At 40.5% G+C, this 27167-nt stretch overlaps 1 protein-coding gene across 4 annotated transcripts in view; it reads left to right on the plus strand.

The window, feature by feature from the left end:
* The window catches only part of nol4lb (nucleolar protein 4-like b), a 349022-nt gene that overhangs the window by 230147 nt on the left and 91708 nt on the right, over positions 1 to 27167 (plus strand). For all 4 annotated transcript variants that reach the window (XM_048549775.2, XM_059652784.1, XM_048549776.2 and 1 more), the window contains one exon: positions 3407 to 3696. In XM_048549775.2, coding sequence (XP_048405732.1) covers positions 3407 to 3696 — 290 coding nt within the window. The remainder of the gene's footprint in view (positions 1 to 3406; positions 3697 to 27167) is intronic.

The following is a 27167-nucleotide window of genomic DNA, read 5'->3' on the forward strand; positions in this document are numbered from 1 at the left end:
ACTTAGTTTCATCCTATTCACATAATAAGTGGCTCCTTAACCCCCCCCCACCCAATATCAATCATTGGCTACTGATGGAGTGGAAATTAGAACCTGCACACGTTTTCAGGGATGACACCAAAACTGGTGAAATAGTAGACAGTGAAGAGGTTACCTAAGATTATAACGGGATCTTGATCACTTGGGCCAGTGGGCTGAGGAGTAGAAGATAGAGTTTAATTCAGATAAGTGAGAAGTGTTGCATTTTGGTAAGACAAGCCAGGCAGGGCTTATACAGTTAATGGTAGGGTGCTGAGGGCTGTTGGCAATCAGAAAGATCTAGTGGTACAGGTACATAATTCCTTGAAAGTGGCATCACAGGTAGACAGGGCGCTGAAGAAGGCATTTGACCAGCCTGCCTTTTTCAGTCAGAGCATTGAATACAAGAGTTGGCACATCTTTTTACAGCTGTACACGACATTGGTGAATACTGCATTTAATTCTGGCTGCCCTACTAAAGGAAGGCAATGTGAAAGAGTTCAATAGCGATTTAAAAGGAAGTTACTGAGACTGGAAGGTTTGACTTACAGGGCAAGGCCGGATAGGCTGGGACTTTTTTCCCTGGAGCATAGGAGGCTGAGGGGTGACCTTATAAAATCATGAGGGGTATAGATAAGCTGAATAGCTAAGGTCTTTTCTAGAGGAAGTGGTACAGGCATGTGTAATTACAATATTTAAAAGACGTTTGGACATATGCCTGATTGGGAAAGATTTGGAAAGATATGGGCCAGATGCTGGCAATTTGGAAATGTTCACTTTAGAAAATCAGGTTGACATGGACGAGTTGGGCTGAAGAGTCTATTTTCCATGTTGTATGACTGAATGACTATTTGACTGTATTGGATTTTAAAGTTTATGCATGCTATCAGTGATGAGCAGAAATTTAAAAAAAACATAAGCCAGCCTTGAATTAGAAAGGAGACTGATTAATTTTGTGATAAGTCTCCTTTCATTAGAAGATTTAACAAAAATCATCTGAATCAACCTTATTCAAAAATGCTCAAATGTTGTCGAATCAATCAAATTTCCCGTCCACATGGAAAGTAAATTCACTTGGAATTCTTTGCCATGAGACATCCACCTCTGTCAGTTTAGTACCTACATGGCCAAAGTTGAAGTGGCCGCCTTGTGCATGCACAGTAATCAAAGACTTGAGCAAAAATAAAACCAGATAATGCTGGAAATACTCAATACGCCAGACAGCATCTCTGGAGAGAGAAATAGGCCAATGACCCTTTGCCTGAGTGAGAGTACTTGCTTAACGGGGAAAAGTTGCATGGAAGGAAAGAAGGAAATTGACAATGAAAAATTGGATTCAAAGCAGCAATGTCGAAAGGGATGATGATACAAGGCAAAAGGAGATGGTAATAGGACGAGTAAATAAGTAAACAAGTAAAGGATACATCCAGACGTCGTCATGCCAGTAAAATAGAATTAACATAGAATTGCCATTGGAAAAAAATCAAAGAAATATATAAAGAAGGGTAGGCCAAAGAAGATAAATGAGGCAGATATTATGATCTGAATTTTTTGAAATTGTTGAGTCTGGTAGGTTAAAACATTGCCAGTTGAAAGATGAAGTGCTGGAGCATGACCTTACACTTAGCTTCATTGGAATAGTATGGAAGGCCAAAGGCAGAGAGGTCAGAATGGAGTGGAGAAGAGAATTAAAATGTCAAGACAAACATTTAAAATCAAAGTTGAACAGTATGCAGGATTATGTGAATGAAGTCCTAATAGAGTTTCTTGAATCCATCACAGAATTTGGTAAGATCAATTTACCCTTAAATTTTTTTTTGTCATGCTCAGGTGATTTGTCAAAGTGTATGGCACCTTTGTTTTTGTGCTTTACACAAGGAAACTTAAAGGCACTGACTTATGCACAGCTTGCATATGAACATTTGGTTTGTATACAATTTAGAGAGGACATCAATGAAAATGTCAGGTTATTCAGATTATTTGCTTTCGTGGTATATGTCAAGCTAAAATAAAAAGGAGTGAGAACTAATTTTTCTTAGGTTATTCAGAAGTCATGAATGCAAAAATATTCCATTTAACTATAGAAAGTAGAGAAAAGTGTTTCATTGAATGCCTGGAAGTTTGATTTTCAGTTGAATGGAATATTATTAACAAGCAGAATATTTAAAAAAAACTTAGCATTTTTATTTCCTCCATCTTTATTTTTGAATTCATATTCAGAACCTGCTTTGGGTTGGTGTCTGGAATGCCTCAAGTCACTTAAAGGATCTCTGAAGAGTATTTACAGTAAAATAACAGGGTAGCCTTCTGTTAATCACCACATCTTCATAAGTAGTCATGGGAACTGAATGGGAGAGTGGAGGACAGTAACAAAGTAAGGAAAGGCTCAACTTGTTGCCTTTTTAGTACACATTATTAATAATTAAGATATGTACAAGGTATTCCATATCGCCAAGTTTTCTTTTATTCATGGTAATGTATGTGCGATGGAGGAGTATTCCGTGTTCCATTTACTGAACTGGAACCTTTCTCTATGGGAAGCATGGGCATAGATTCAGGCTTTGCCACTGTGAAATACAGTGCAGGGAGACTTCTACATGGTTATGTATAATGGATAAAAGCCATTAGAACAGTTGTTTATCTAGCATATGTTCAGACTATCATATGTAGTTCTAGATCGACATTGCAGGAGGGATGTGATTGCCCTGGTTCAGAGAAGATTTACCAGGATGTTACCTGGACAAAGAGTTTTACTTAAGAGTGGATGGGTAGACTGTGGTTGTTTTTCTTGGAGCGGAGGAGACTGAGAGGGGACATGATTGAGATGTAGAAAACTATGACAGGCATAGATAGGGCAGGCAAGGAGAAACATTTCCCTATGGTGAAAGGATCAGTGACCAGGGGTTGATTTAAGTAAAGGGGCTGGAGGTTTGGCGGTGATGAGGAAAATATTTCACCCAGGTGGTGATGGGAAGATGGAACTCACTACCTGAAGGGTCTTGAAGACAGAAATACTCAACATTTGAGAAATATTTGGATGTTGTACAGCTGTGATGCCAAGGTATATAAGACTATGGGCCAAGTGTTGGAAAATGGAATTAGGATAGTAGGGTGATTTGTTTTTGGCTATTGCAGCCTTGATGGACCAAAGAGCCTTTTATTGTGCCATTGGTCTCAGTGACTATAGCACAGTATTGAATTCATATGTTTTTAAATGAATTAAGAGGAAATGTTAGATTTCAGTAAATAAATCCGTCAACTAGTTTCATAGTTGTTTTCACATGTGGAGATGTATTTTTGAAAATAAACATCAGGCAACATGCATATATATTTAAAGAAGAAATTTGCTCTTGACGTGTTTTTATCAATGACCTGTTGTTCTTACCAGATGATTCATCTTCAGAATGCTACAGCGGGAATGGCTCTACTACCCTGAACCCTGCAACATCAAACAGTACACCGGGAGACAGTACGTTCCCAGAGATAAATGGAAATAGCTCCACTGGCCTGGACTACAGTGCTGGCCCAGATGACCAGCCAGTCAACCTCAGTGAGCGGCTTCAACCTGGTCAAATGGATAATGGCAATATAGATGGGCAAAGAAACCGGGTTAAATACACTGGAAAAGCAACCTCCGATATCAGATTGAACAGGGACACAAGAGACTATGGGAATAAGGTATGGTCTTTTTTTTATTTTATTGAATACCAAAATTTACAATTGGAATTTACTTTGAGAAATAAAAGGGGTAGGTTTCAAAAACCAGTTATGAAATCCACATCCATAACTTGATCGTCTGAATTGAAAGTAATGAACAGATTTTAAAAAAAGACTTGCTGCTATTTCTATGTAAGTAGGTTGGTAACTAACATTTTAACATTGGAAATTGTGGTAATCTATATCATTAATTTCTAATTGGGAAAAGTTGTGGGTCAGCTTGCGCTCCAAATTGATCAGAGTAATTTGCACTTAGTGTGTTTGGTCCAATTTTAGGAAATTTCAAGGTTGGGAAAATTTTGTATACCTATACAAAATCTTTGATTTCTGTGACAACACAGCAAATACAGGGTTGATTTCTAGTGGGCTGCCCCAGTGTGGCATAACATTTCTATTTGTCAGCCCAAGCCTGAATCTTGGCCATGTCTTTCTGCATATGGACAGGGGCTTCTGTATCTGAGGAATCATCAGAGAACATCCTCACTTCTGAGGGAAGAGCATTGATGAAGCAATTGATGATAGTGATGCCGTGGACCCTACCCTGAGGAACTCATGCAGTAATGTCCTGGGACAAAGATAATTGACCTCTCACAAACATAACCATTTTCTTTTGTGCCAGGCTTGTAAATACAGAGCATTTTCCCCTTGATTCACAGTTACTCTTTTGCTAAGGCTGCTTGATACCACACTCAGACCATTACTGCCTTGATGTCAAGGGCAGTCATTCTCATTTCACATCTGGAGTTCAGTTCTTCTGTCCATGTTTGGACCAAGGCTGTAATGAGGTCAGGAGCCAGTTGCCCTGGGAGAATTCAAACTAAACATGAGTGAAAAAGTTTTCACTTTATCAATACTGATTAATAGTACTGTTGATGACCCCATCCATCACTTTGCTGATGATTGATAGCAGACTGACAGGATGGTAATTGGCCAGGTTGGATTCATCCACCTTATTGTAGACAGCATAGACCTGAGCAATTTGCCACATTTTTGGAGATATGTTGTAACTGTTTCTGGACCACAGCAAGTTCTGAAACACAAATCTTCTGTCCTGTTGCCGGAATGTTGTCAGGGCCCATAGCCTTTTCAGTATTCAGTGTCTTCAGTCTTTCCTTTAGATGTAATGTCACATGTATCAAGTTGACTTTGACAATAGTGCTTCTGTGCAAGTTACAGGCAAACCTTCTTCTGGAAATTCCTATTTTACTCTCTTGATCCCTGGAGAGGTAAAAGACTACCTTTCCCCTCAGAGGCTGCTGTAACTCACAGTAAAATATGCTTGTAAGTGTTTAAAAAGAGGAAACAAGGAAGGCAAAACAAACAAAATTAAACTGAAATACAAAATATTATGTCTAACTAGGTGCAACAAAAGGAAACCAAACATGCCAGAACCAATGAGTATGAGTTTTAAAGCACTAGAAGGTCACGTTCCTCAGTACACAGCAGTGACACCATACTGCTGGAGCAAGTAATTGACAAATTTGGCACACTGAGGTCCTGCCTTGATTAACATTTTTTTTGATAGTTAAATGAGGCATGCACATTCCAGCAAGAAAATACTGAGCAGCACACTCCATGCATAATCATAACCCTCAGTCTCTGCATTCGACTTTCTATGACCATGAATCGTTCACATGGGAAATGATAATCTACCCTGGTGTTTCCAAATGAAATATATATGAAGACTGGCTTCTAATCGTGCATGTTCAAATGTGCTGCTGACTTTGGAATGACACTTCACAATCATTGATTTTATTTTTAATCCATGAAACTGTACTTGAGAATATCTACATTCTTAAAACATGCAACAATTGTCTTTCAATGTGTTAAAAAGGAAGTGACTTCATCCTGTTTGTTTCTGACCTGGGTCTGGAAATTTACAAGCAACTGTGAACTGAAAAAATTCCCTCACCAAGCGAGACAGTTTTAATCAGCAAACCATTCACCTACTCGGAACAATTAGGCCAGCAAATCACAGTTAATCTTCACAACAGAATGTCAAATTTTACCTTCATATGATTGTGCTCCAATACATTTGGTCCATCTTGATATCTTTTCTGATGAAATACTTCAAGCTTAGCAGATGACAAATTATGTTTAAAAATGCAAAACAATGAAAATGAAAAGGAGAAAGTTGGCTAGTGATTTCCTGTTATGCCAATCCAATGCTTGTTATATTGGCAGGTCAGGCATGAATTTATAGCTATTTTGCGTAATTGCTCCATTTCAGAAGCAAACTAATTGGCCAAAAGGAAGAAGCTAATAGTTAGGGAAAAAATAATGCAATTTAACTTAAAAGGGTGATGGACAGTTAGAGGGAAGCATTACAATAAGTCAGTATGCTTTTGGAAAGCCTATAAAGCAACAGGATTCACATAACCAAATTAGAAAGGCCAGGGGTTAAGAAGTGACAAGCAAAATTAAGGAAGGAACTTTAATTGAAGGCATAAATCTGCAGCTGTGAGGAAATAGTGGACGATTTGACACTTTTTTTTGACAATTACTGAAATCAGGGTGGCAGTGCACCTTATGCTCCTTTACAGCAAGTATTCAAGCCAAGGATTAAAAAAAAGTTTACATCATGATACTTTGCAACAGACAACAACTCGCTGGGTCTGCTTCTTGTCTGACTTGACATACCAAGAAAATAGATTTCCATTTAAGTCCCGGCTTATTTCGCTAAAGTCCATGGAAACTGTTGAAAACATTTTCATTGGTGGCACCAATCATGTAATTGCTGGCTTTATGGAACATTGTGATTGGGCTTATAAGGAATCTTCAGGCAAGATGATTATTTAGCCATTTGTGTCTTAGTTTGCTACGACTGAGTGTCTGCTGACACAGCCTTTGTTGGGAACAGAAATCCCTAGCTTGTCTGTATGCTAAAGCAAGGTCATTCATCTTTCTGCAGATGTAGAGATATGTGTTTTAGTGGGAAGCACAGAACGCAATTCAGCTGAATTAACCTGCATAGCATTCTCTGAAAGTCCTGTTCAACATGTCAACCCCCTCTAGTTTTAGTGGTAGCAGTTGAAGGCCAGTAAAAATTCATATGCCAACAGCAAGAGAAAAATAAACAATCGGCTTAGAAAAAAACTATCTGGCATGAAGGTCTATTTTAAAGCTCCTTTCCCCTTTCTTACGATCTTTCTGTCAACTTTCCGAACTTGGTGCCTTGTGTGGATCTTATATATCCAATGACCATCACGAGATAAACGTACAAAAGTTTGAAGATTGATCCGTAGAATACAGGGGGCTCCAATTTTATAAATATCCAGCTTACAAACACAGTCCCATACGGGTGTATTTTTAAAGATCTGACACATGAACGTTTCCAGTACTTATAAACAGCTGCTTTAAATTAGCCTGCATATGTACAAATCGACTTGCAAATAGAATCAGAAATGGAAATACTTTGCAACCCAAGCACTGCCTGTACATGCATTTCACCCGACCTTTCCATTGCTGATTGTTCTCTTAGTTTAGTCACTGATTCATAATAGAATGCATTCAGCCCATTAAGTCTCTGCAGACTTATTGTGGAGCCACAGAAAATGCTGGCAAAACTCAGCAGGTCTGGTGATATCTGTGTGAGAGAAACAGAGTTACCAGTTTGCATCCAAAATGAACCTTCTAAGAATTCTGAGTTCCAAAGAAGAGCCTCAAAGGACTTGAAGCAATGTATCTCTCTGTCTCTCCACAGATGTTATCAGATCTACCGAGTTTTCCGAGCACTTTCTGTTTATATTTCAGATCTCCAGCGTCTGTAGTTCTTTGCAAACCAAACATTGATTTTCTGTGCTCTAAACCCATAGCCATACATGTTTATTTTCTTGAAGTGAATAACTAATTACCTTTTGAAGTAATTCATCGTCTCTACACTTCCACCACCACCACCTCCCTGCCCCCAACAGGAAAGAAGTTCCAGGTCACTATCAGTTGGTGTGTAAAACATTTCTTCCCACATCACCCCCATCTCTTTTCAATTTCTGTCTCTTTAGTCCTTGTCCACCAGTTAATTGGAATAGTTTTTCTTTATTTTTCTTACCCAAAACTGTCATAACCTTGTACAATTCTATTGTATCTTTCCTCCAAAGTGGACTACAGCTTATCCAACCTAACCCTGGACATGAAATATTTCATCCCTGGAACCAAAATGGTAAATCCTTTCTGTGCCCTCTCAAAGATCCACGCTTCCTTCTAAAATGTGGTGACCAGGCTAGACACAGTATTCTAGTTGTGGTTTAGCTGGAGCTTTATGTGAGTTGAACATAACTTCCCTGTATTTGTATGCAATAGCCATGTCTGTAAAGCCAAAAGCTAAACTGCTTTGCTAAATTTCTTGAAGCTCCCCGTTTATTTCCTTTATGTAGAACTGTGCCATTTGAGCCTTTTTAACTTTTCCCGATTCCTTCTACCAAAATTAATTGATAGTTTAACCATAGTTCTAACCAAAAATCTCATCTGCAATGTGAACGCTTATTCTGCTAACCTATTCATGTCCTATTGCAGCCAATGTAACATCCTCATTCAAAAATGGAGACAGAGATAAAAATTAGCTGTCTATAGACCAGTAAGCTTAACACCTGTCCTTAGGAAAATATTAGAGCCTATGATAAAGGATTTAAGAAGAGTATTTCAAAATATAAAATCTAATAAAGCAGAATCAGTGTGGCTTCATGCTTGACAAATTTATTTGAATTATTTGAGGAGACAGGTTAGGGTGGATTGGCCATGCTAAATTGCCCTATAGTGTCCAGGGATGTGTAGATTAGGTGGGTTATAGGGGGATGGGTCTGGGTGGGATGTTCCAAGGGTCATTGTGGACTTGTTTGGCCAAAGGGCCTGTTTCCACACTGTAAAGATTCTGTGATTCTTTGTGATAGCAAGTGGACTAAATAAAGAGGAAATTAGTAAATCTAATGTATTTGTATTTCCAAAAGGCTGCTAAATTAAAGATCATGATGTAGGGATTGTACATTGGCAAAGATAGAGGATTGCCTAGCAAGAAGACAGAAATCTGAGATAAAGTGGACATTTCAGAATGGTAACTCGTAACTAGTGAAGAGCACAAGATCAGTACTGGGGGCATGATTATTTACTGAATATTAATGACTTGGATGAGGGATGTGTATGTAATACTACCGTATTTGTGGGTGACACATTCTGAAATGGCCACTTTATCCCAGCTTTCTGTCTTCTTGCTAGGCAATTCTCTATCTGTGCTAACATACAATCCCTACACCATGAGCTTTAATTTAGTAGCCTTTTGAAAATACAAGTATATTTACTGATGTCCCCTTTGTTTAGCCTACTTGCTATCTCCTCAAAAAATTCTAATGTATTTGTGCCTGAATCACAAAAAGCCAGTGGGTAATAGAGTAGACACATCGTCTGTTGGACCTTATTTCATAGAGAAAGCTACAACTATAGAAAGCTCTTGATAGACTGCACCTAGAGTACAGTGAGCAGCTTTGGTTGCCTTATTTAAGGCAAGATTCACTACCATTGAAACAGACTAGTGAAACTTCACTAGGTTGATCCTGAGCATGGAGGATTTTCTCATGAGAGATTGAGTTGGTTGGGCTGTTACACTTTGGAGTTCACAAAACTGAGAAGAGACTTTATTGAAACAATGAAGATTCTTTGGAGACTTAACAGGAGTAGCATAATTATTTCCTGTTGTTGGAGAGCCTAGGACAATAGGGCATAATCCCAGAGCAGGTGGTCACCCTTTAAAGACAGAAATGAAAAGGAATTCTTTCTCTCAGAGGGCAGTGAATTAGTGGGATTCTTTATTGTAAACAGCTATCAAGGCTGGATCATTAAGTCTATTTGGAGCTGGGACTGACAGATGTTTAATCTGTAAATGAAACGGGGGTAATGGGGAATAGGCGGGAAAGTGAAAATGAGAATTATCAGATCAGTCGTGAAGTCATTGAAAGATGAAGCAGACACAATAGAGTGAAAGGCCTACTTCTGCTCCTGTCATATTGCATTACAACTTGCAACTTACAGACTTGATTCAATCTCACGACTGGCTTTGCCCCAATTTTGTTTTATATTCGTTGGTGGAATATGGGTCTCACTGGATAGGCCAGCATTTATTAGCCATGAATCTCTAATTCCTCTTCAGGATGTAATCCTAAACTATCATCTTCAACTACTGCAGACTATGGGGTGCCATCTCTGCACAATAATGGAGGGAGTGAACATTGAAGGTGATGGAGGGGGTGTGTATCAAGCAGTCTGTTTTGTCCTGGATGGATGGTGCCAAGCTGCTTAATAATTTTGAATCTGTTTGGTTCAGGCAAGTGGACAATATTCTGTCACATTTCTATTGATGGAGGACAGCCTTTGGTGAGTCAGGAGATAAGTTACTCTCCACGTCTGAATCTCTAATTTACTCTTAGAGCCATGGTATTTATGTTGGCCCAGTTGAGTTCCTGATCAGTACTAGCCCTTTGGATGTTGATAGTGGGGGATTCATCAGTTATAATGTCACTCAGTATCACAGTGTGATTGTTAGATTCTGTCTTATTGGAGATGGCCTTTGCCTGGCATGTGTGTCCTGTGAATTGTTTGTCATTTATTAGCCCAAGTCAGGATGTTGTTGGTGTCTTGCTGCATACAGATATGGACTGTTTCAATATTTGAGTAGTTACAAATAGTTCAGAGCAGTTTGCAATTACTGAATCCCTACATTGCAGATAGAGGCCATTTGGCCCATCATCTACACAGACCCATTGAAGAACATCTGACCTTATGATAGAGGGAAGGTTATGCCGTAATGTTTGCTTATCGCCTGTTGAATGTGCTGTGAATGCTATATATTTTTCTGTTAATGTCAGTTTTTAAACATTACTGCCATAACCACCAAATCAGAGTTTATTCCTTTTGCATCAGACCTTGAGTAAAACATTTGAGAAGGTGACTAAACAGGTGGTTGAGGGTAAAGCGGTTGATGTAGTGTATATGGATTTCAGTAAAGCATTTGATAAGGTTCCCCGCGTACGCTGTTGCATAAAATATGAGGCATGGGATTGAGGGCAATTTAGTGGTCTGGATCAAAAATTGGCGAGTTGGAAGAAGACAGAGGGTGGTAGTTGATGGGAATGTTCACCCTGGAGTTCAGTTACTAGTGGTGTACCGCAAGGATCTGTTTTGCGCTGCTGTTTGTCATTTTTATAAATGACCTGGATGAGGGCGTAGAAGGATGGGTTAGTAAATTTGCAGATGACAATAAGGTCGGTGGAGTTGTGGATAGTGCAGAAGGATGTTGCAGGTTACAGAGGGACATAGATAAGCTGCAGAGATGGGCTGAGAGGTGGCAAATGGAGTTTAATGCAGACAAGTGTGAGGTGATGCACTTTGGAAGGAGTAACTGGAATACAGAGTACTGGGCTAATGGTAAGATTCTTGGTAGTATGGCTGAGCAGAGAGATCTCGGTGTCCATGTACATAGATCCCTGAAAGTTGCCACCCAGGCTGACAGGGTTGCTAAGAAGGCATACGGTGTGTTAGGTTTTATTGGTATTCGGAGCCATGAGGTCATGTTGCAGCTGTACAAAACTCTGGTGCGGCCGCACTTGGAGTATTGCAGCCAGTTCTGGTCGCTGCAATATAGGAAGGATGTGGAAGCATTGGAAAGGGTGCAGAGGAGATTTACCAGGATGTTGCCTGGTATGGAGGGAAGGCCTTATGAAGAAAGGCTGAGGGACTTGAGGCTATTTTCACTAGAGAGAAGAAGGTTAAGAGGTGACCTAATAGAGGATTAGATAGGGTGGACAGTGAAAGCCTTTTTCCTCAGATGGAGGAGGCTAGCATGAGGGGATATAGCTTTAAATCGAGGGGTGATAGATCGAGGAGAGATGTTAGGTAGGTTCTTTACTCAGAGTGGTAAGGACGTGGAATGCCCTGCCTGCAACAGTAGTAGACTCGCCAAGTTTAAGGGCATTTAAATGGTCATTGGATAAACATATGGATAATAGTGGAATAGTGTAGGTTAGATGGGCTTCAGTTTGGCTTCACAGGTCGGCGCAACATCGAGGGCCGAAGGAACTCTATTGCGCTATAGTGTTCTATGTTCTAAAATGTATCTGTATTAGCAGAATGCTTATTATCTTTCCAGGGTCTACTCCAATGTTGGTTACTATAAATCCATGTAAAGCTGTGTGAATTGTTCTGTAACCTCATTTCATGTATTCCTCCAGCTGATAAGCTACAGGATCATAAAGTCTTCGTCCTTTAAACAATAATACATCTTAGAATAATGTGCACAACAGAGTAAAGAACTCCCAGCTTCTCCAATGCCCAATGAGCCTCCACACATGCACAAAGAGTCAACATGCATGCACAGAGCAAGACAGGCTGTGGGTGCTCATGCTAGTATTCCAGATTCTTTGGTGGCCATTGAACAGGTAGTAATGTACCTGTGTGTTTTGATGGCCTGAAAAGTTTGCTGATATTCGAGCCTCACAACCCCCAGGCTCATCATAAAAGTTAAAGATTTAATGAAGTTACTGTGTCACTAATTCAGCTGTCTAATGGACTCAAGTTAACAAAAAACACTAAGTTTCTCCACTTAACATGAACTACTACTTATTAGAAAGAGATCAGCTGTAGCCACTTGTCATAAAAGTATTATTCACATATTTCTAACTATGAAACGATTATCACTTTCTTAAACCCTGAAAAACCCTCACTCTCACACACCCACACACACACGCATGCGCAAATATGCAAACATAAAGGGTATTGGTACAGAACAAATTATTGGAAAACAGTTTGATGTTACCAGTCCACAAAATTTGACAAGGTATTCCTTTGGTTTCTTCTAGGACATTCTGTTATCTGGTCTCCTTATTTCCGATACTTTGTTTCTTTTTCTTGTAGCAGGCACAGGCAGATGACACACTAATCAAACAGACTTTCAGTGACTGGCAAAGGCAATATCATACAACTGGTGGGAGAGAATAGCAGTCTTTTAGATTTTGGTTATTTTACTCCAGAGAGTGTGGGAAGCTTTTTTCTGTTGCTGTCTAGAAGCTTCTATACCTGTATTATTTGCACATTCTCAGTTCATTTTCCCAGAAGCCATTCACAGAGTTGTGATGCTGATAACTCCTGGCCTCCACAACTGGCCCTGATTGCACAGACCAATCAGCAAACTTACTCTGCAAACACACCCACAAAGTTATGACATCTTAGAAACCTTCCTTGCACTGCTTGAACAAACCGATAATGTAAACACAAACTCTCAATGAGTTCCAGTGACATATTTTTAAAAGTGCAACAACTCCTTCTAGTCCTTGGTTCAAAGCAGTAATTTTCCCATTTTGGCCCTTAATTCAAAATAAAGAAAAATAAAAAGATGTAGTCTTTATAGAATCTATGTTCATAACTGAAGATTTCTATACATATACGTGTGATTCTTTTCTGCATTCCCTCTACCTTTTTGACACCTACAATTGATGCCAAATAGAGTTTTATACATGTCTAACATCACTTCCTTGCTCAGAGATAATGGGAACTGCAGATGCTGGAGATTCCAAGATAATAAAATGTGAGGCTGGATGAACACAGCAGGCCAAGCAGCATCTCAGGAGCACAAAAGCTGACGTTTCGGGCCTAGACCCTTCATCAGAGAGGGGGATGGGGGGAGGGAACTGGAATAAATAGGGAGAGAGGGGGAGGCGGACCGAAGATGGAGAGTAAAGAAGATAGGTGGAGAGGGTGTAGGTGGGGAGGTAGGGAGGGGATAGGTCAGTCCAGGGAAGACGGACAGGTCAAGGAGGTGGGATGAGGTTAGTAGGTAGCTGGGGGTGCGGCTTGGGGTGGGAGGAAGGGATGGGTGAGAGGAAGAACCGGTTAGGGAGGCAGAGACAGGTTGGACTGGTTTTGGGATGCAGTGGGTGGGGGGGAAGAGCTGGGCTGGTTGTGTGGTGCAGTGGGGGGAGGGGATGAACTGGGCTGGTTGAGGGATGCAGTGGGGGAAGGGGAGATTTTGAAACTGGTGAAGTCCACATTGATACCATATGGCTGCAGGGTTCCCAGGCGGAATATGAGTTGCTGTTCCTGCAACCTTCGGGTGGCATCATGGTGGCAGTGCAGGAGGCCCATGATGGACATGTCATCAAGAGAATGGGAGGGGGAGTGGAAATGGTTTGCGACTGGGAGGTGCAGTTGTTTGTTGCGAACTGAGCGGAGGTGTTCTGCAAAGCGGTCCCCAAGCCTCCGCTTGGTTTCCCCAATGTAGAGAAAGCCGCACCGGGTACAGTGGATGCAGTATACCACATTGGCAGATGTGCAGGTGAACCTCTGCTTAATGTGGAATGTCATCTTGGGGCCTGGGATGGGGGTGAGGGAGGAGGTGTGGGGACAAGTGTAGCATTTCCTGCGGTTGCAGGGGAAGGTGCCAGGTGTGGTGGGGTTGGAGGGCAGTGTGGAGCGAACAAGGGAGTCACGGAGAGAGTGGTCTCTCCGGAAAGCAGACAGGGGTGGGGATGGAAAAATGTCTTGGGTGGTGGGGTCGGATTGTAAATGGCGGAAGTGTCGGAGGATAATGCGTTGTATCCGGAGGTTGGTAGGGTGGTGTGTGAGAACGAGGGGGATCCTCTTGGGGCGGTTGTGGCGGGGGCGGGGTGTGAGGGATGTGTCGCGGGAAATGCGGGAGACGCGGTCAAAGGCGTTCTCAATCACCGTGGGGGGAAAGTTGCGGTCCTTAAAGAACTTGGACATCTGGGATGTGCGGGAGTGGAATGTCTTATCGTGGGAGCAGATGCGGCGGAGGCGGAGGAATTGGGAATAGGGGATGGAATTTTTGCAGGAGGGTGGGTGGGAGGAGGTGTATTCTAGGTAGCTGTGGGAGTCGGTGGGCTTGTAATGGACATCAGTTACAAGCTGGTTGCCTGAGATGGAGACTGAGAGGTCCAGGAAGGTGAGGGATGTGCTGGAGATGGCCCAGGTGAACTGAAGGTTGGGGTGGAAGGTGTTGGTGAAGTGGATGAACTGTTCGAGCTCCTCTGGGGAGCAAGAGGCGGCGCCGATACAGTCATCAATGTACCGGAGGAAGAGGTGGGGTTTGGGGCCTGTGTAGGTGCGGAAGATGGACTGTTCCACGTAACCTACAAAGAGGCAGGCATAGCTGGGGCCCATGCGGGTGCCCATGGCCACCCCCTTAGTCTGTAGGAAGTGGGAGGAGTCAAAAGAGAAGTTGTTGAGTGTGAGGACGAGTTCCGCTAGGCGGATGAGAGTGTCGGTGGAGGGGGCCTGGTCGGGCCTGCGGGACAGGAAGAAGCGGAGGGCCTTGAGGCCATCTCCATGCGGAATGCAGGTGCTCATGTACTTCCTTGCTCATGTACTTTATACCCTTACTAATAAAATTAGGATACTGTATACTTCATTAACTATGCTGTCTAGCTGTTCTGCCACCTTTACTCCCTTTTGCAGGAAGTCCCTGATTTACAAACACGATCTCATACAGGGATTTTAATTTAAAGACCTGATCGGTGAACATTCCCTGTACTTATGAGCACTGCTTTATATTGTTCTGCATTGTGTTCTGATTTAAGTACAAATTGACTTGCAGATGGACTCTAGAATAGAACCCGTTCACAACCTAGGGACTGTGTGTGGTTGCAAAGTTGAGTAGAGTACTTGCAGATCAAAAGCAGGACGTTAGAATTTGGTGTTTGTAAAATGCTATGTGGAAAGCATTGCATGGTCACTTTAAAAGATGTATGCTTAGAAATTCAAAAATCATGTCTGTGTGTTTGAAGGTATACAGAGCACCTGAATTAAAGCATTTGTATCAAAAGGCTGTACTATTAGCAGGCAAAACAGCATTTTTACCAAGAGAACAGGTTAATTTAGCCAATTAATTTGAACCAGGCCCTTAGATTCCAGAAACTAATTACATTTAAATCTGATGGTATTGACAACATGGCATCAATCCTATTGTAAGAACTTGATATGCCATCAAGGATATAAAAGAAGAGGGCATTTAGAAAGTCGGGAGAGAGTGAACTGCTGTCTGTGAAGAGATCAGCTTTCTCAGCTCTTGGAGAAGGCATCATCTAAATAAAGGTACTGTGGCACTCTTAGTTAACGTTCTTGACAAAAAAAATGCGATGAGAAGGCATTTCTGACAATGATTCACTGAGAAAGCATTCCTGACAGAAAAATTCATCGAAGAATACCCAGAACATTTTGAAAGATGTAACCTGTCTGTAATTTTGAGAGATTAAGTTCTAATTTTTTTTTTACCTATATAGGTGGTACTTATATTTATTGGAACAGCATAGCACTATAATTTTGCTTTATTCGGAAATAGTTAGTAGTTAGAAAGGACTTATTTGGCTTGTTAGTAGTTTAGTTAATTTGTTCAATGTTAAAGTTAGATAAATAAATTCTTACTTGTTGATTATAAAATGAGTGTTGGGGATTCATTTTATTTAACCACTCCTTTAAGGGTGGCACGGTGGCTCAGTGGTTAGCAATGTAGCCTCACAGCGCCAGGGATCCCGGCTCAATTCCTGCCTCGGGTGACTGTCCGTGTGGAGTTTGCACATTCTCCCTATGTCTGCGTGGGTTTCCTCTGGGTGCTCCGGTTTCCTCCCACAGTCCAAAGATGTGCGGGTTAGGTGGATTGGCCATGCTAAATTGCCCATAGTGTTCATGGGTGTGTGGGTTATAGGGGGATGGATCTGGGTGGGATGTTTCAAGGGGAGGTGTGGACTTGTTGGGCCGAAGGACCAGTTTCCACACTGTAGGGAATCTAATCTAATCTATAACAAATGGGAGGCTCTTTTAACAGATTTATAGGGTGAAGTGCACCTCTCTAAGTGTTTTAGTTTTAGTTATGAGAGGACGATCAACCTGTGCTTTATAAAACTACACATATCTAAACAAAAGTTCCTTTGATCATGCTCCTCCTTTAGTGTCTTCCCTTAAGTCTATTTTATTTCTCTACATGCTTCCCAGCAAAATGAATGATTTCACATTTCTCTGCATTGAACTTCATCTGCCCCTTGTACACCCATTTTAGCAACTTGTCTAAGTCCTTTGAATTTCTATATCATCCTCCTCACAGTTCACAATCCTTCCAAATTTCAAGGTTTTGATAATTATTTATCAGATAAACCAAGTGTCTTAACGCTTACCACATGGAAACTCCACTAATTACCTTGCTCCAGATTCAAAAATGTCAATTCCTCACTACTCTCAGTTTCCTGTCACTCAGCCACTTTCACATCCATTTTGCTACTAGTCCTTTGATTCCATGAGCTATAACTTTACTTACAAATCCATTGTGCAAATTGCTTTATTGTACATTGATTTTGACAGAACAAGGCATGGTATTTAAATATAGACCTAATAGAACACTTAAGTCACAGAAACAATCCAGATGCGAACGGGCTAATGACTGAGTGAAGGTCACAAAGTTCTACTTTTAATTGTTTGTCTCATAAATATTTCACTCGAAAAGGGAGCTCTAATTTAATCCCATAATAGTACATGGCAGCAATGGAATTGCATAAATTACCATGGTTCACTGAATACAGAATCAACTTGCAAATTCAAGGAAAGCCTAAGCAAGAGTTTGCATGTAGTGAAGAAATCTCGATGTAGTCAAAAACCATTCTTAGTCTCGTACAATTTGTAGAAAAATAGGAACAGGAGGACGCCATATGGCCCCGTGAGCCGGCTCCACCATTCATTATTATTATGGACGATCATCCAACTCAATAGCCAAATCCTGTGTTTTCCCCATAACCTTTGCTCCTATTCACCCCACGTGCTATATCTAATTGCCTCTTGAATACATTGGCATCAACAACTTCCTGTGGCAATGAATTCCACAGGCTCACCACTCTTTGAGTGGAGAAATATCTCCTCATCGCCGTCCTAAATTGTCTACCCCGAATCCTCAGACTGTGACCCTTAGTTCTGGACCCACCCACCATTGGGAACATCCTCCCTGCATAGGCACTGTCTAGTCCTGTTACAATTTTATAAGCCTCTATGAGATTCCCCCCTCATTTGTCTGAATGCCAGTGTAAACAATCCTAACCTAGTCGTTTAAAACGTCAGTCCTGCCATCTCCAGAATCAGCCTGGCAAATTTTCAGTGCACTCCCTTGAGAACAAGAGCATCCTTCCTCAGAAAAGGAGATCAAAACTGCACACAATATTCTAGATGTGACCTCACCAAGGCCCTGTATAACTGCAACAACACATCCCTGTTCCTGTAATTGAAACCTCTCGTAATGAAGGCCAACGTATCATTTGCCTAAGTTATTGCCTACGCACCTGCATGCTTACCTTCAGCAACTCATGCACCCAGGTCCTGCTGCACACTCCCCCCTCCCAATTTGCAGCCATTCAGGTAATGACCTGCCTTCTTGTCTTTGCTTCCGAAGTGTATAACCTCACATTTATCCAAATTATCCTGCATCTGCCATTGATTTGCCCACTCACTCATCTTGTCCAGATCATGCTGAAGGATCTCTGCATCCTCGTCACAGTTCACCCTTCCATCCAACTTGGTATCATCTGTAAATTTTCAGATGTTACATTTTGTTCCTTCTTCCAAATCATTAATATATATTGTGAATAGTTGGGTTCCCAGCACCAATCCCTATGGTATGCCACTAGTTACTGCCTGCCAATTTGAAAAGGACCCATTAATGCCTATTCTTTGTTTCCTGTCTGCTGACCAGTGTTATATCCATCTCAGTAGATTTCCCCAATCCCATGCGCTTTAATTTTGCATAATATTCTCTTACGTAGGACTTTGCCAAACACTTTCTGGAAGTCCAAATATTCAACATTGACTGGGTCCCCCTTGTCAACTCTACTAGTTACATCTTCATCGAATCCTAACAGATTTATCAAGCATGATTTCCCCTTCATACATCCATGCTGACTCTGTCTGATCCTGCCACTGCTTTCAAAATGCTCCGTTATAAAGTCCTTGTAATGGATTTGAGAATTTTTCCTACTACTGATGTTAGGCTTGTAGCGAGCTTTCCATAATTTTTGATAAGTCAGTAGTCTACAAAGGAGGTAAAACTATTCATATTTTTCTGTTGGCTTCTATATGTAAAGAAACTCAGGAAGCTTGATTAGAAAGGAGCATTGTTTATTGTTTAAAAACAAAAATAAAGTCACTGCTCATGGCATATAAAGTCCAGTCCCGGCTCAGGACAGATAGATCTCCCTTTTTTAAGATAGACTAAGAAGTGCTCTGACTCGCAACTGGATGTTTTTTCCTATCATTTTCATTTTGGAAGATCCAACTCAAGAACAAACTATTCATTAAATGGAAAAGCCCTGGGCAAAATTGATGCAGAGAGAGATCTGGGTGTTCAGGTCCATTGTACCTGAAGGTGGCAACGCAGGTCAATAGAGTGGTCAAGAAGGAATATGGCATGCTTTCATACATCAGACGGGGTATTGAGTACAAGAGTTGGTAGGTCATGTTGAAGTGGTATAGGACTTTGGTTCGATCACATTTGGAACACTGCGTACAGTCCTGATCCCCATTTTACCAAAAGGAGGTGGATTCTTTGGAGAGGGTGCAGAGGAGGATCACCAGGATGTTGCCTGGTATGGAGGGCGCTAGCTATGAAGAGAGGTTGAGTAGATTAGGATTATTTACATTAGAAAGATGGAGGTTGAGGGGAGACCTGTTTGAGGTCTACAAAATCATGAGAGGTATAGACAGGATGGATAGCAAGTAGCTTTTTCCTAGCGTGGTGGACTCAATTACTAGGGGTCGCAATTTCAAGGTGAGAGGGGAAAAGTAGAAGGGAGATATGCATGGGAAGTTCTTTACGCAGAGGGTGGTGGGTGCCTGGAATGCATTGCCAGCGGAGGTGGTAGACGCAGGCACGATAGCGTCATATACTTGAGGAGGGACTTGAACCTACACCTCTCAGCTTAAAGGCAGGGATATTATCACTGTTCCACAATAGCCCATGGACCTTTTATTTCAAATACAATGGGTCTACCGTGTTTTTTAAACCTATTTTCTAATCAGCCTGCTTGGAAATGTTATTTTACACTATTGGAACAGATGAGACTTGAACCCAGGTCTCCTCGCTCAAAGGTAGGTAGATATTACCACTGCATCACAAAAAACCCTTCCAAAATGTGACGGATAGAAATTGAACCCTTATCAACTGCTTGAAAGGCAGCTATGCTCACCACTATACCACCATCACTCATTTGGGTCTGCTTTATATATTCTTCATAAATGCAGATATTTCTTTTTATGTTTTATTTCCTAATTAACTTGTTCTGAGTTGCTATCACAGACCTCTAGGGCAGGTGTGATTTGAACCCAGGCCTGCTGGTCCGAGGAAAGGACACTACCACTGTTCCACTAGAGCCTTGGGTATGCCTTTTCTTATTTTCCGTTGGGCTATTTTCATTTCTGACTTATTTTTCTAATCATCCTGGCCAGAGATGTTACTGCACACCTCTGGAGAAGGTGGGTTTGAACCCTTGGACAAGTAAATATTGAGTATGAGTTTGCTTGCTATTTGAAAGGATTTCTTTTCGCTTACAGAAAAAGCCAGTAGCTAGGAAATGTTTAGTTTGCAGAAGTCCTAGTTAAATTTTGATGCATGTAACAATTTCTCCTGGAGAAAGAATTTGGTGCGAAAAAGTTAAGAAATAGGTTATCCCGGCACAAAAATTTTAGTTTGAAAGTTCCAACCCAGAGTGTTTGGTTAGAACTCTGAAGGAGATATTCAAATCTGAGACAATATTAATTCAGTTGTGTGACTAATCAAGGAAGAGGCTATCAAACCCTCAAGTCAGGCAATTAAGACCAACAGTTGGGTTGAACTTATAAGATGGATAAGTGAACTATCTTTCTGGTGTTTGAGTATTTTAACTTGACTGTGTTCGGATAGGTGTGAATCTATTTTGACTGCTTGCTTTTAAACTTTTCAAATTGTGTTTCATGTAAGTTGCTTGATTTATGCTTTTTTATGTTTTATTTTGCATGACAAACTTCCACTTTATTGCGAAAACAAATTTGCAGCATTGAGTATTTGAGTTTCAGTGAAAGACCATCTTGATAAATTAGAAAACAAATATGATGCATCAAGCTAGATTTCAGTCTGGTTTCTGACTTGCCCAGTAATAACATCAGCTGAGATCATAACAAAATACATATTCTAGACTAATACACACTGGGATTGATAACCTATGGCACCATTGAGGTTATAACTTTTGGAATAGGTGTTAAATCAAGACCGCACTTCCCTGTTCATATGGGTGTAATATATCCCATTGCACTATTTAAGAAAAGGTCAGAAGTCACATAATACTAGGTTATTGTTCAGCAAGTTTATCTGAAATAACAAGGTTTTGGAGTGCTGCTCCTTCACCAGGTAAAGCCACTTCACCTGACGAAGGGACAACACTCTGAAAGTTTGTGATTTCAAGTAAACCTGTTGTACTATAACTTGGTGTTGAGTGACCTCTGTTTTCCACCCCAGTTCAACACCGATACCTCCACATCATGAGTATTTAAGCAAGGAAGGCAATTGTCTTGTGAATTTAACAATATTCTTTCATCAGCCAGAAACAGAAAACACAAATCATTTCATGATTTTGGTAATTTTCTGTATGCATGTTGAGTGTCATATTTCCGTACATCATAACAGTGTCTTTATTTTCGGAAAATCACTCAATGGGCAAAATTTTATGTTGTGCTTGGATCCCAGCCCAGCATTAATGTAAATTTCAGGACCAAACCTATTCCTGTCCTGGCAGGTTGTCCTGCAACCAATTAACACATCAAGATTTGCCAAGGTGGCAGTGGCGGCAGGATAGAAAGTGTTCGGGCTCTTAGGCCTGTGTACTCCCACTCACCTGGTTGGCTGCAACTTCCTTTCTATTTTTTATTTCTTCACTTACCTTTCATATCAAATTGATTTTTTCTTCCTTTTTGTGGCTGTGGTGAATATGAGAGGTTACACGGCGCTGCTGCGGCTGTTTCCCTGTGGCCATTGCAGCCACAGCTTGAACAGTGGCTTCAGCATCAGTGAAGGCAATGGGAATTTGGATGATCCTTCAGTCCTTTGGAGTTATGACAGCGTGCCAGCTGTGGCAGCAGCCTGATAGATGGCTTCAGAATCGGCGACTTGGTGGAACCTTTCCATTCTCCTGACGGTGATGCGGCAGCTTTGGCCTCATTGGTGGTAGCATGGTAGGTCCTGTCCGAGATCCTTGCAGCAGGCGACTGCTTCAGGAGCGCTGGAGGTGTTTGGGATCTAGTCCTTCCTCCATGTGGCTTTGGTGGCATCGTCCTTTAGCCGCTTCAGAAAGCAAGGCACTGTGGAGGGAACAGAAAATGAACGTTGTCTTAATTTTGACCAATTATTTATCTTTATAATTTCTGTATTTAAAATGGCACCGAATCAAGATGATTTATACACTTTTCACTGTAGTTTTATAAATACAAGTGATAGTAAGCTGCCATAATTACTATAATGCTTAGCAGAGCGTTAATTTTCTTAAGGCAAAATGTCCTACCCCTGAGAGCTGACAGCTAATTAAATGGCCAGCAGTTCTCTGGTCCCAGCAATGCCAGCAAGAATGATGACCATTGCTGGAATTGCAGCGTCCTCAAGGCAGATCTTTGCTGGAGCTGGATTGGGGGATACATTTTGGCAACTAAGGGAGCTGCTTTCAATAAATCAAATTAGTGAGGAGGGTGGGGGTGATGTTTAATACTAGAATGGACAGTCCAATGAGGGAGAGAGAGCCCAGGAGAAAAGAATGTGATAGTGTTCTGTGCTGGGCTCAAGGGAACCCACCAAAGGAGGTACCCTACCCACACGCACTAGCATCACAAGCAGTGACCGCTGCCAGACTTCACAGTTAATGCTGGCTTGTACCTGAAATGAGAAAATTTACAGTGGGGCACCTTAATTGGCACGCATGCACGCATGCCTGCACACATACACCCCTGAATCTGACCTAGTCCCATTTGCCAGCATTTGGCCCATATCTCTCCAAACACGTCCTATTCATATACCCATCCAGATGCTTTCAGATATTGTAATTTTAACTGTCTCTGCCACTTCCTCTGACAGCTCATTCCTACATGCACCACCATCTTTGTGAAAATGTTACCACTCAAGTCCTTTTTAAACTTTTCCCCTCCACTTTATGGCTATGCCTATAGTTTTGGAAACTCTCACCCTTGGAAAAAAAAACCTTGGCTATTCACCTACCCATGTCCATATGATATGACAAACCCCTATAAGGTCAGTCGTCAGCCTCTGACACTCCAGGGAAAAGAAGCTCCAACCTCTCCCTATAACCCAAACCCTCCAGTCCTGGCATCATCCTTGTAAATCTTTTCTTCACCCTGTCAAGCTTATTTGAATGATGAACGACAGTGTATCCAGCACCGAACCTTGTGGCCACAGGCTTCTGGACTGAAAAACAACCCTCTACCACTATTTTTTCTGAAGGGTCTAGGCCCGAAACGTCAGCCTTCCTGCTCCTCTGATGCTGCTTGGCCTGCTGTGTTCATCCAGCTCTACACCTTGTTATCTCAGATTCTCCAATATCTGCAATTTCTACTATCTCTACTGTTATTCTCTGTCTCCTACCTTCAAACTATCTAATGAAAGCTTCTCTTGTCAGCCACAGTTGACTCTCATTTCTGGTTGGGTTTTTGCACCCTCAACAAATACATGCTTGTTATAAACTTTATTTAAAATCTAGCCATCACCTGTTTATCGTCACAAATTTTTAAATATATTTACCCAAGCTGTCATACCTAACATGATCTACATGATTTGAAAGTTTCTTTTGTTTGGATTTCAATCCCCAGTTCCAGATACAGTTGCTTTGTTTCAAACTTAGTAAGAACCTGCTATAGCTTGTTATGGTTACTTTGCTCAAAGGATTATTTGACAACTGGAGCAGTTATTAATGCTAGGTAACAAAGTGTGGAGCTGCATGAACACAGCAGGCCAAGCAGCATCTTAGGAGCACAAAAGCTGACGTTTTGGGCCTAGACCCTTCATCAGAAAAGCCAGCTTCAGAAACGTCAGCTTTTGTGCTCCTAAGATGCTGCTTGGCCTGCTGTGTTCATCCAGCTCCACACTTTGTTATCTTGGATTCTCCAGCATCTGCAGTTCCCATTATCACTGACAGTAATTAGTGCTGTCTCATTGCAAAATATTACATCTAAAACAGCCTTTTCCCTGGTGACATGATGCATATTGTATTATTTTGAGAACATGTACCAATGTAAATGAAAATTGGATTTTAATTTTTCAGTTTTGTTAAGATCTGAACTCCTTTTTAAAGATCGGAAAGCTATTTTGAATGTTGTTTCAAACAGCACTTATAAGAATTTATGTGAATTCAGCTGAATGACCAGAAAATCACCTAGAGAGATCATTATTGTTTGCTGTCTTGAGTTATATGACCACTGCAGAGAGACAAGGGGCAGGGAGCAGGTTCATGTAGGAAGATACCTGTAAGTCCATAACAGTGAAGGTTCTGTTTTTAGCAGCCCCAAACAATCAGGGCTGGAGTGAATTAGAAGTCACTGAGAAGAAAGCTCCAAAAGCAGAAGAAACTGGGGCTGCCAGAAAGGGAAACATTCTGCAAAGCTGTTGAAAGCATGAGCTGAGGGAACCCATGTGAGGTAATAATGTTTCAGTTTGTCTTAATGGTGTCGAGGAGAGACGGTAAAAAAAGAAAATAGCATCTGGTGAATGCACAGAAATTTGTTGAAAGGACAGCAGCTACAGCTATACCAGCTGAACAAGAAGCTTTAGTGTGGAGGTAGGGGTAATTCTTCACTGTCATTTGAGTGTCTGTAAGGGATAGAAGAAATCAAATCTTTCTGATGTTGATAATGTGATTCCATTAGCCCTTGTCTATTGTAATATTTACCTAATTAACTTTTATGTTCTTTTGTTAAATGTATGTTATCTGCCTCTCGTGAATATGATCAGTTCATTAATGCCATAGTACACAAAATTATACACATATATTTTGGTCTATCAAGCTAGGTTTCACTCAGATTTGACTTGTCAAGTATTATCAGCAACAGAGATCATATCATTAGTTTATTCCTCAACATACTGCTCTCGAAAATCTTATACAGATTCCCTCCTTAGCGTTATTGCTCATTAGATTTATCCAATACGTATAGGGATTCAAGGCTCCCATGATCACTGCATTACCCTTGTTACATTCAGTCTTGAATTAGTGATCACAGTGCTATTGCCAGGAAACCCCAGATTCATTTCCAGACAAGGAAGGAAGGTCCTAGTGTTCTCAAAATTTTGTGCAGGAATCATTAAAGATGAATATTTTCATACATCTTTGTTTCTGGTTGCGATGAATATCAACAGATCCCAGATTTGCGATGGAAAGCAGTTAGCCACCTGCTGAGATCAAGGGCTGGCTCCAACCACCATCCGTTCCAATGACAAGATATTCAATCAGACATTGTATATAAATCTTTTTCATGAAATTGATTTAACAGCTTCTGCTGTAGATTAAGACTACATTGAAGTTTTTACACCTCATTGTCAACATGTCTGTATATTATTTGGATACAACTTTCTTGACGTAGATCCTATCGGGTAATTTTAAGGAATCCAATATCACTCCTGACATCAAAAGAAAATATTTTTAACACCTAAAATAGGATGGACCAGTAATTGTGCCTCCTTTCAAATTAACCACAGAGCATATCATTCCTGAGGAAGAATGTAACCATCTTTCTTGGGAAATTCTGCTTCTGTTTTGTTGGTCTCTGGAGATTTGTGGTTTCTCTTTGCTTCCTCCAGACTTGGTTCCGGTTCAGAGGCTGCTTTTTGCAATAACATGAATTATATGATTTTTTAGTCAGCTATTCTTAGCATTAAACAATGCAGTAAAGTTTCCCCTTATCATTTGCTTCCATGTTTCTAAATTTTCTTTAAGAATGCATGTTATCATCTAATGCAGCAATGTTTTTATACCTTGCTTTCACTGTCTCAGATGCGGCAGCAGCTCTTTAGTTAGTTTAAAAACTGATGGGAGCTTCCTTTATGCCATGTTGGCTCAAAGCTCCAAGGCATCTTTTCACTTGTGTGTAGTGAAATGTGCATTTCTACTGCAGGCCAATTGCCTGCAGGTTACTGGTTAGGTTTGAGGTTAAAACTGAATTTAGATTTGTTGAAAAGCAACGTGGCGTTGTATTGTGTATCTTTGTTAAATAAAACTCTAATCCATTTTAAAAAGGTGATATTAGAAAGCAAATATCAGCTTTATTATAGAATGTGGTTTACTTGTATAGGTAAATACAGTATTGACCATTATAATGATCACTTTAAATGTTATTATTTGACATACCAATAATCAGGTAGTTGCAATTATCAGGATGCTCATTTTGAAGGAACCTATATTAAAAATTCTGGCCTGAAAATTAACACTATTAACATTCATGAACAAATACGCTTAAGTGTTGCATAACAAATCATTTTTCTATTTTAATAGTAATTTAAAATGGTAAATAAAGGAATATTTCAGGACTATTTAAGAATTTATTACCTGTTAATACCACCAGTATGTTTCTGGGCCTAATGTGTTTAAAGGCAACAAGAAAGCATCCTGTTTCACTGTTGTAAAATGACATCCTTTGGTTAGATGTAGTTAATAAGCAAAGAGAATTTGAAAGATAATATGATACACTTCTTCCACTTTTCTTCTGATTTTGAGCTTACGACTTTAGACAAATCACTCTTAGTCATCTGATAGCAGACATGCATTTTACACAATCATTATAATAATAGGGATGTGCTCAAAGCTAATACTGCTTAATGTTGTATTGTAATTTTCTGTACATTAGTCTGCTTTTGTCCTGAGATAAAAGTCATTAAAACTTGACCTGAAATTTCATATAGATATGGGACTAATCTTGTGACCTTCAAGGTGAAAATCACAGTTACTGCAATTGATACCACTCCGTGGACAATATTAGCTTGTAGCTTTACACTTAGCAAGATGTATTTTTAAGTCATTTATGAGGGAGCAAACACAAATCATCTTGTTATTTTGTTGTGGTCCCATCTGGTCATGATAGACACTAAATTTGATTGAAAAAGTAGCGAGGTAAACTGCTGTAATATCCCTACTAATGCTATTTTCCAACTAAGAGCAAGGAAATTCTGGATTACGAGCTGTTTGATACTCCCTTCTGCCCTCCACAACCAAATTTGTGACCCTTCCTCAAGCACAATTTACTCTGGGAAAACTACAGAAATAATTTAACTTACTTAAGATTGGAATCAGTTTAGTAGTTTAAAAATGTGTTTCAGTAAAAGTTTAGAGAAAGAGATTTGAAGCAAAATTGCAATTTTGGGGAATATTTTTAAAGTATTGAACTTGTAT

This window comes from Stegostoma tigrinum, chromosome 19 (assembly GCF_030684315.1).
Source record: "Stegostoma tigrinum isolate sSteTig4 chromosome 19, sSteTig4.hap1, whole genome shotgun sequence".
Lineage (NCBI taxonomy): Eukaryota > Metazoa > Chordata > Chondrichthyes > Orectolobiformes > Stegostomatidae > Stegostoma > Stegostoma tigrinum.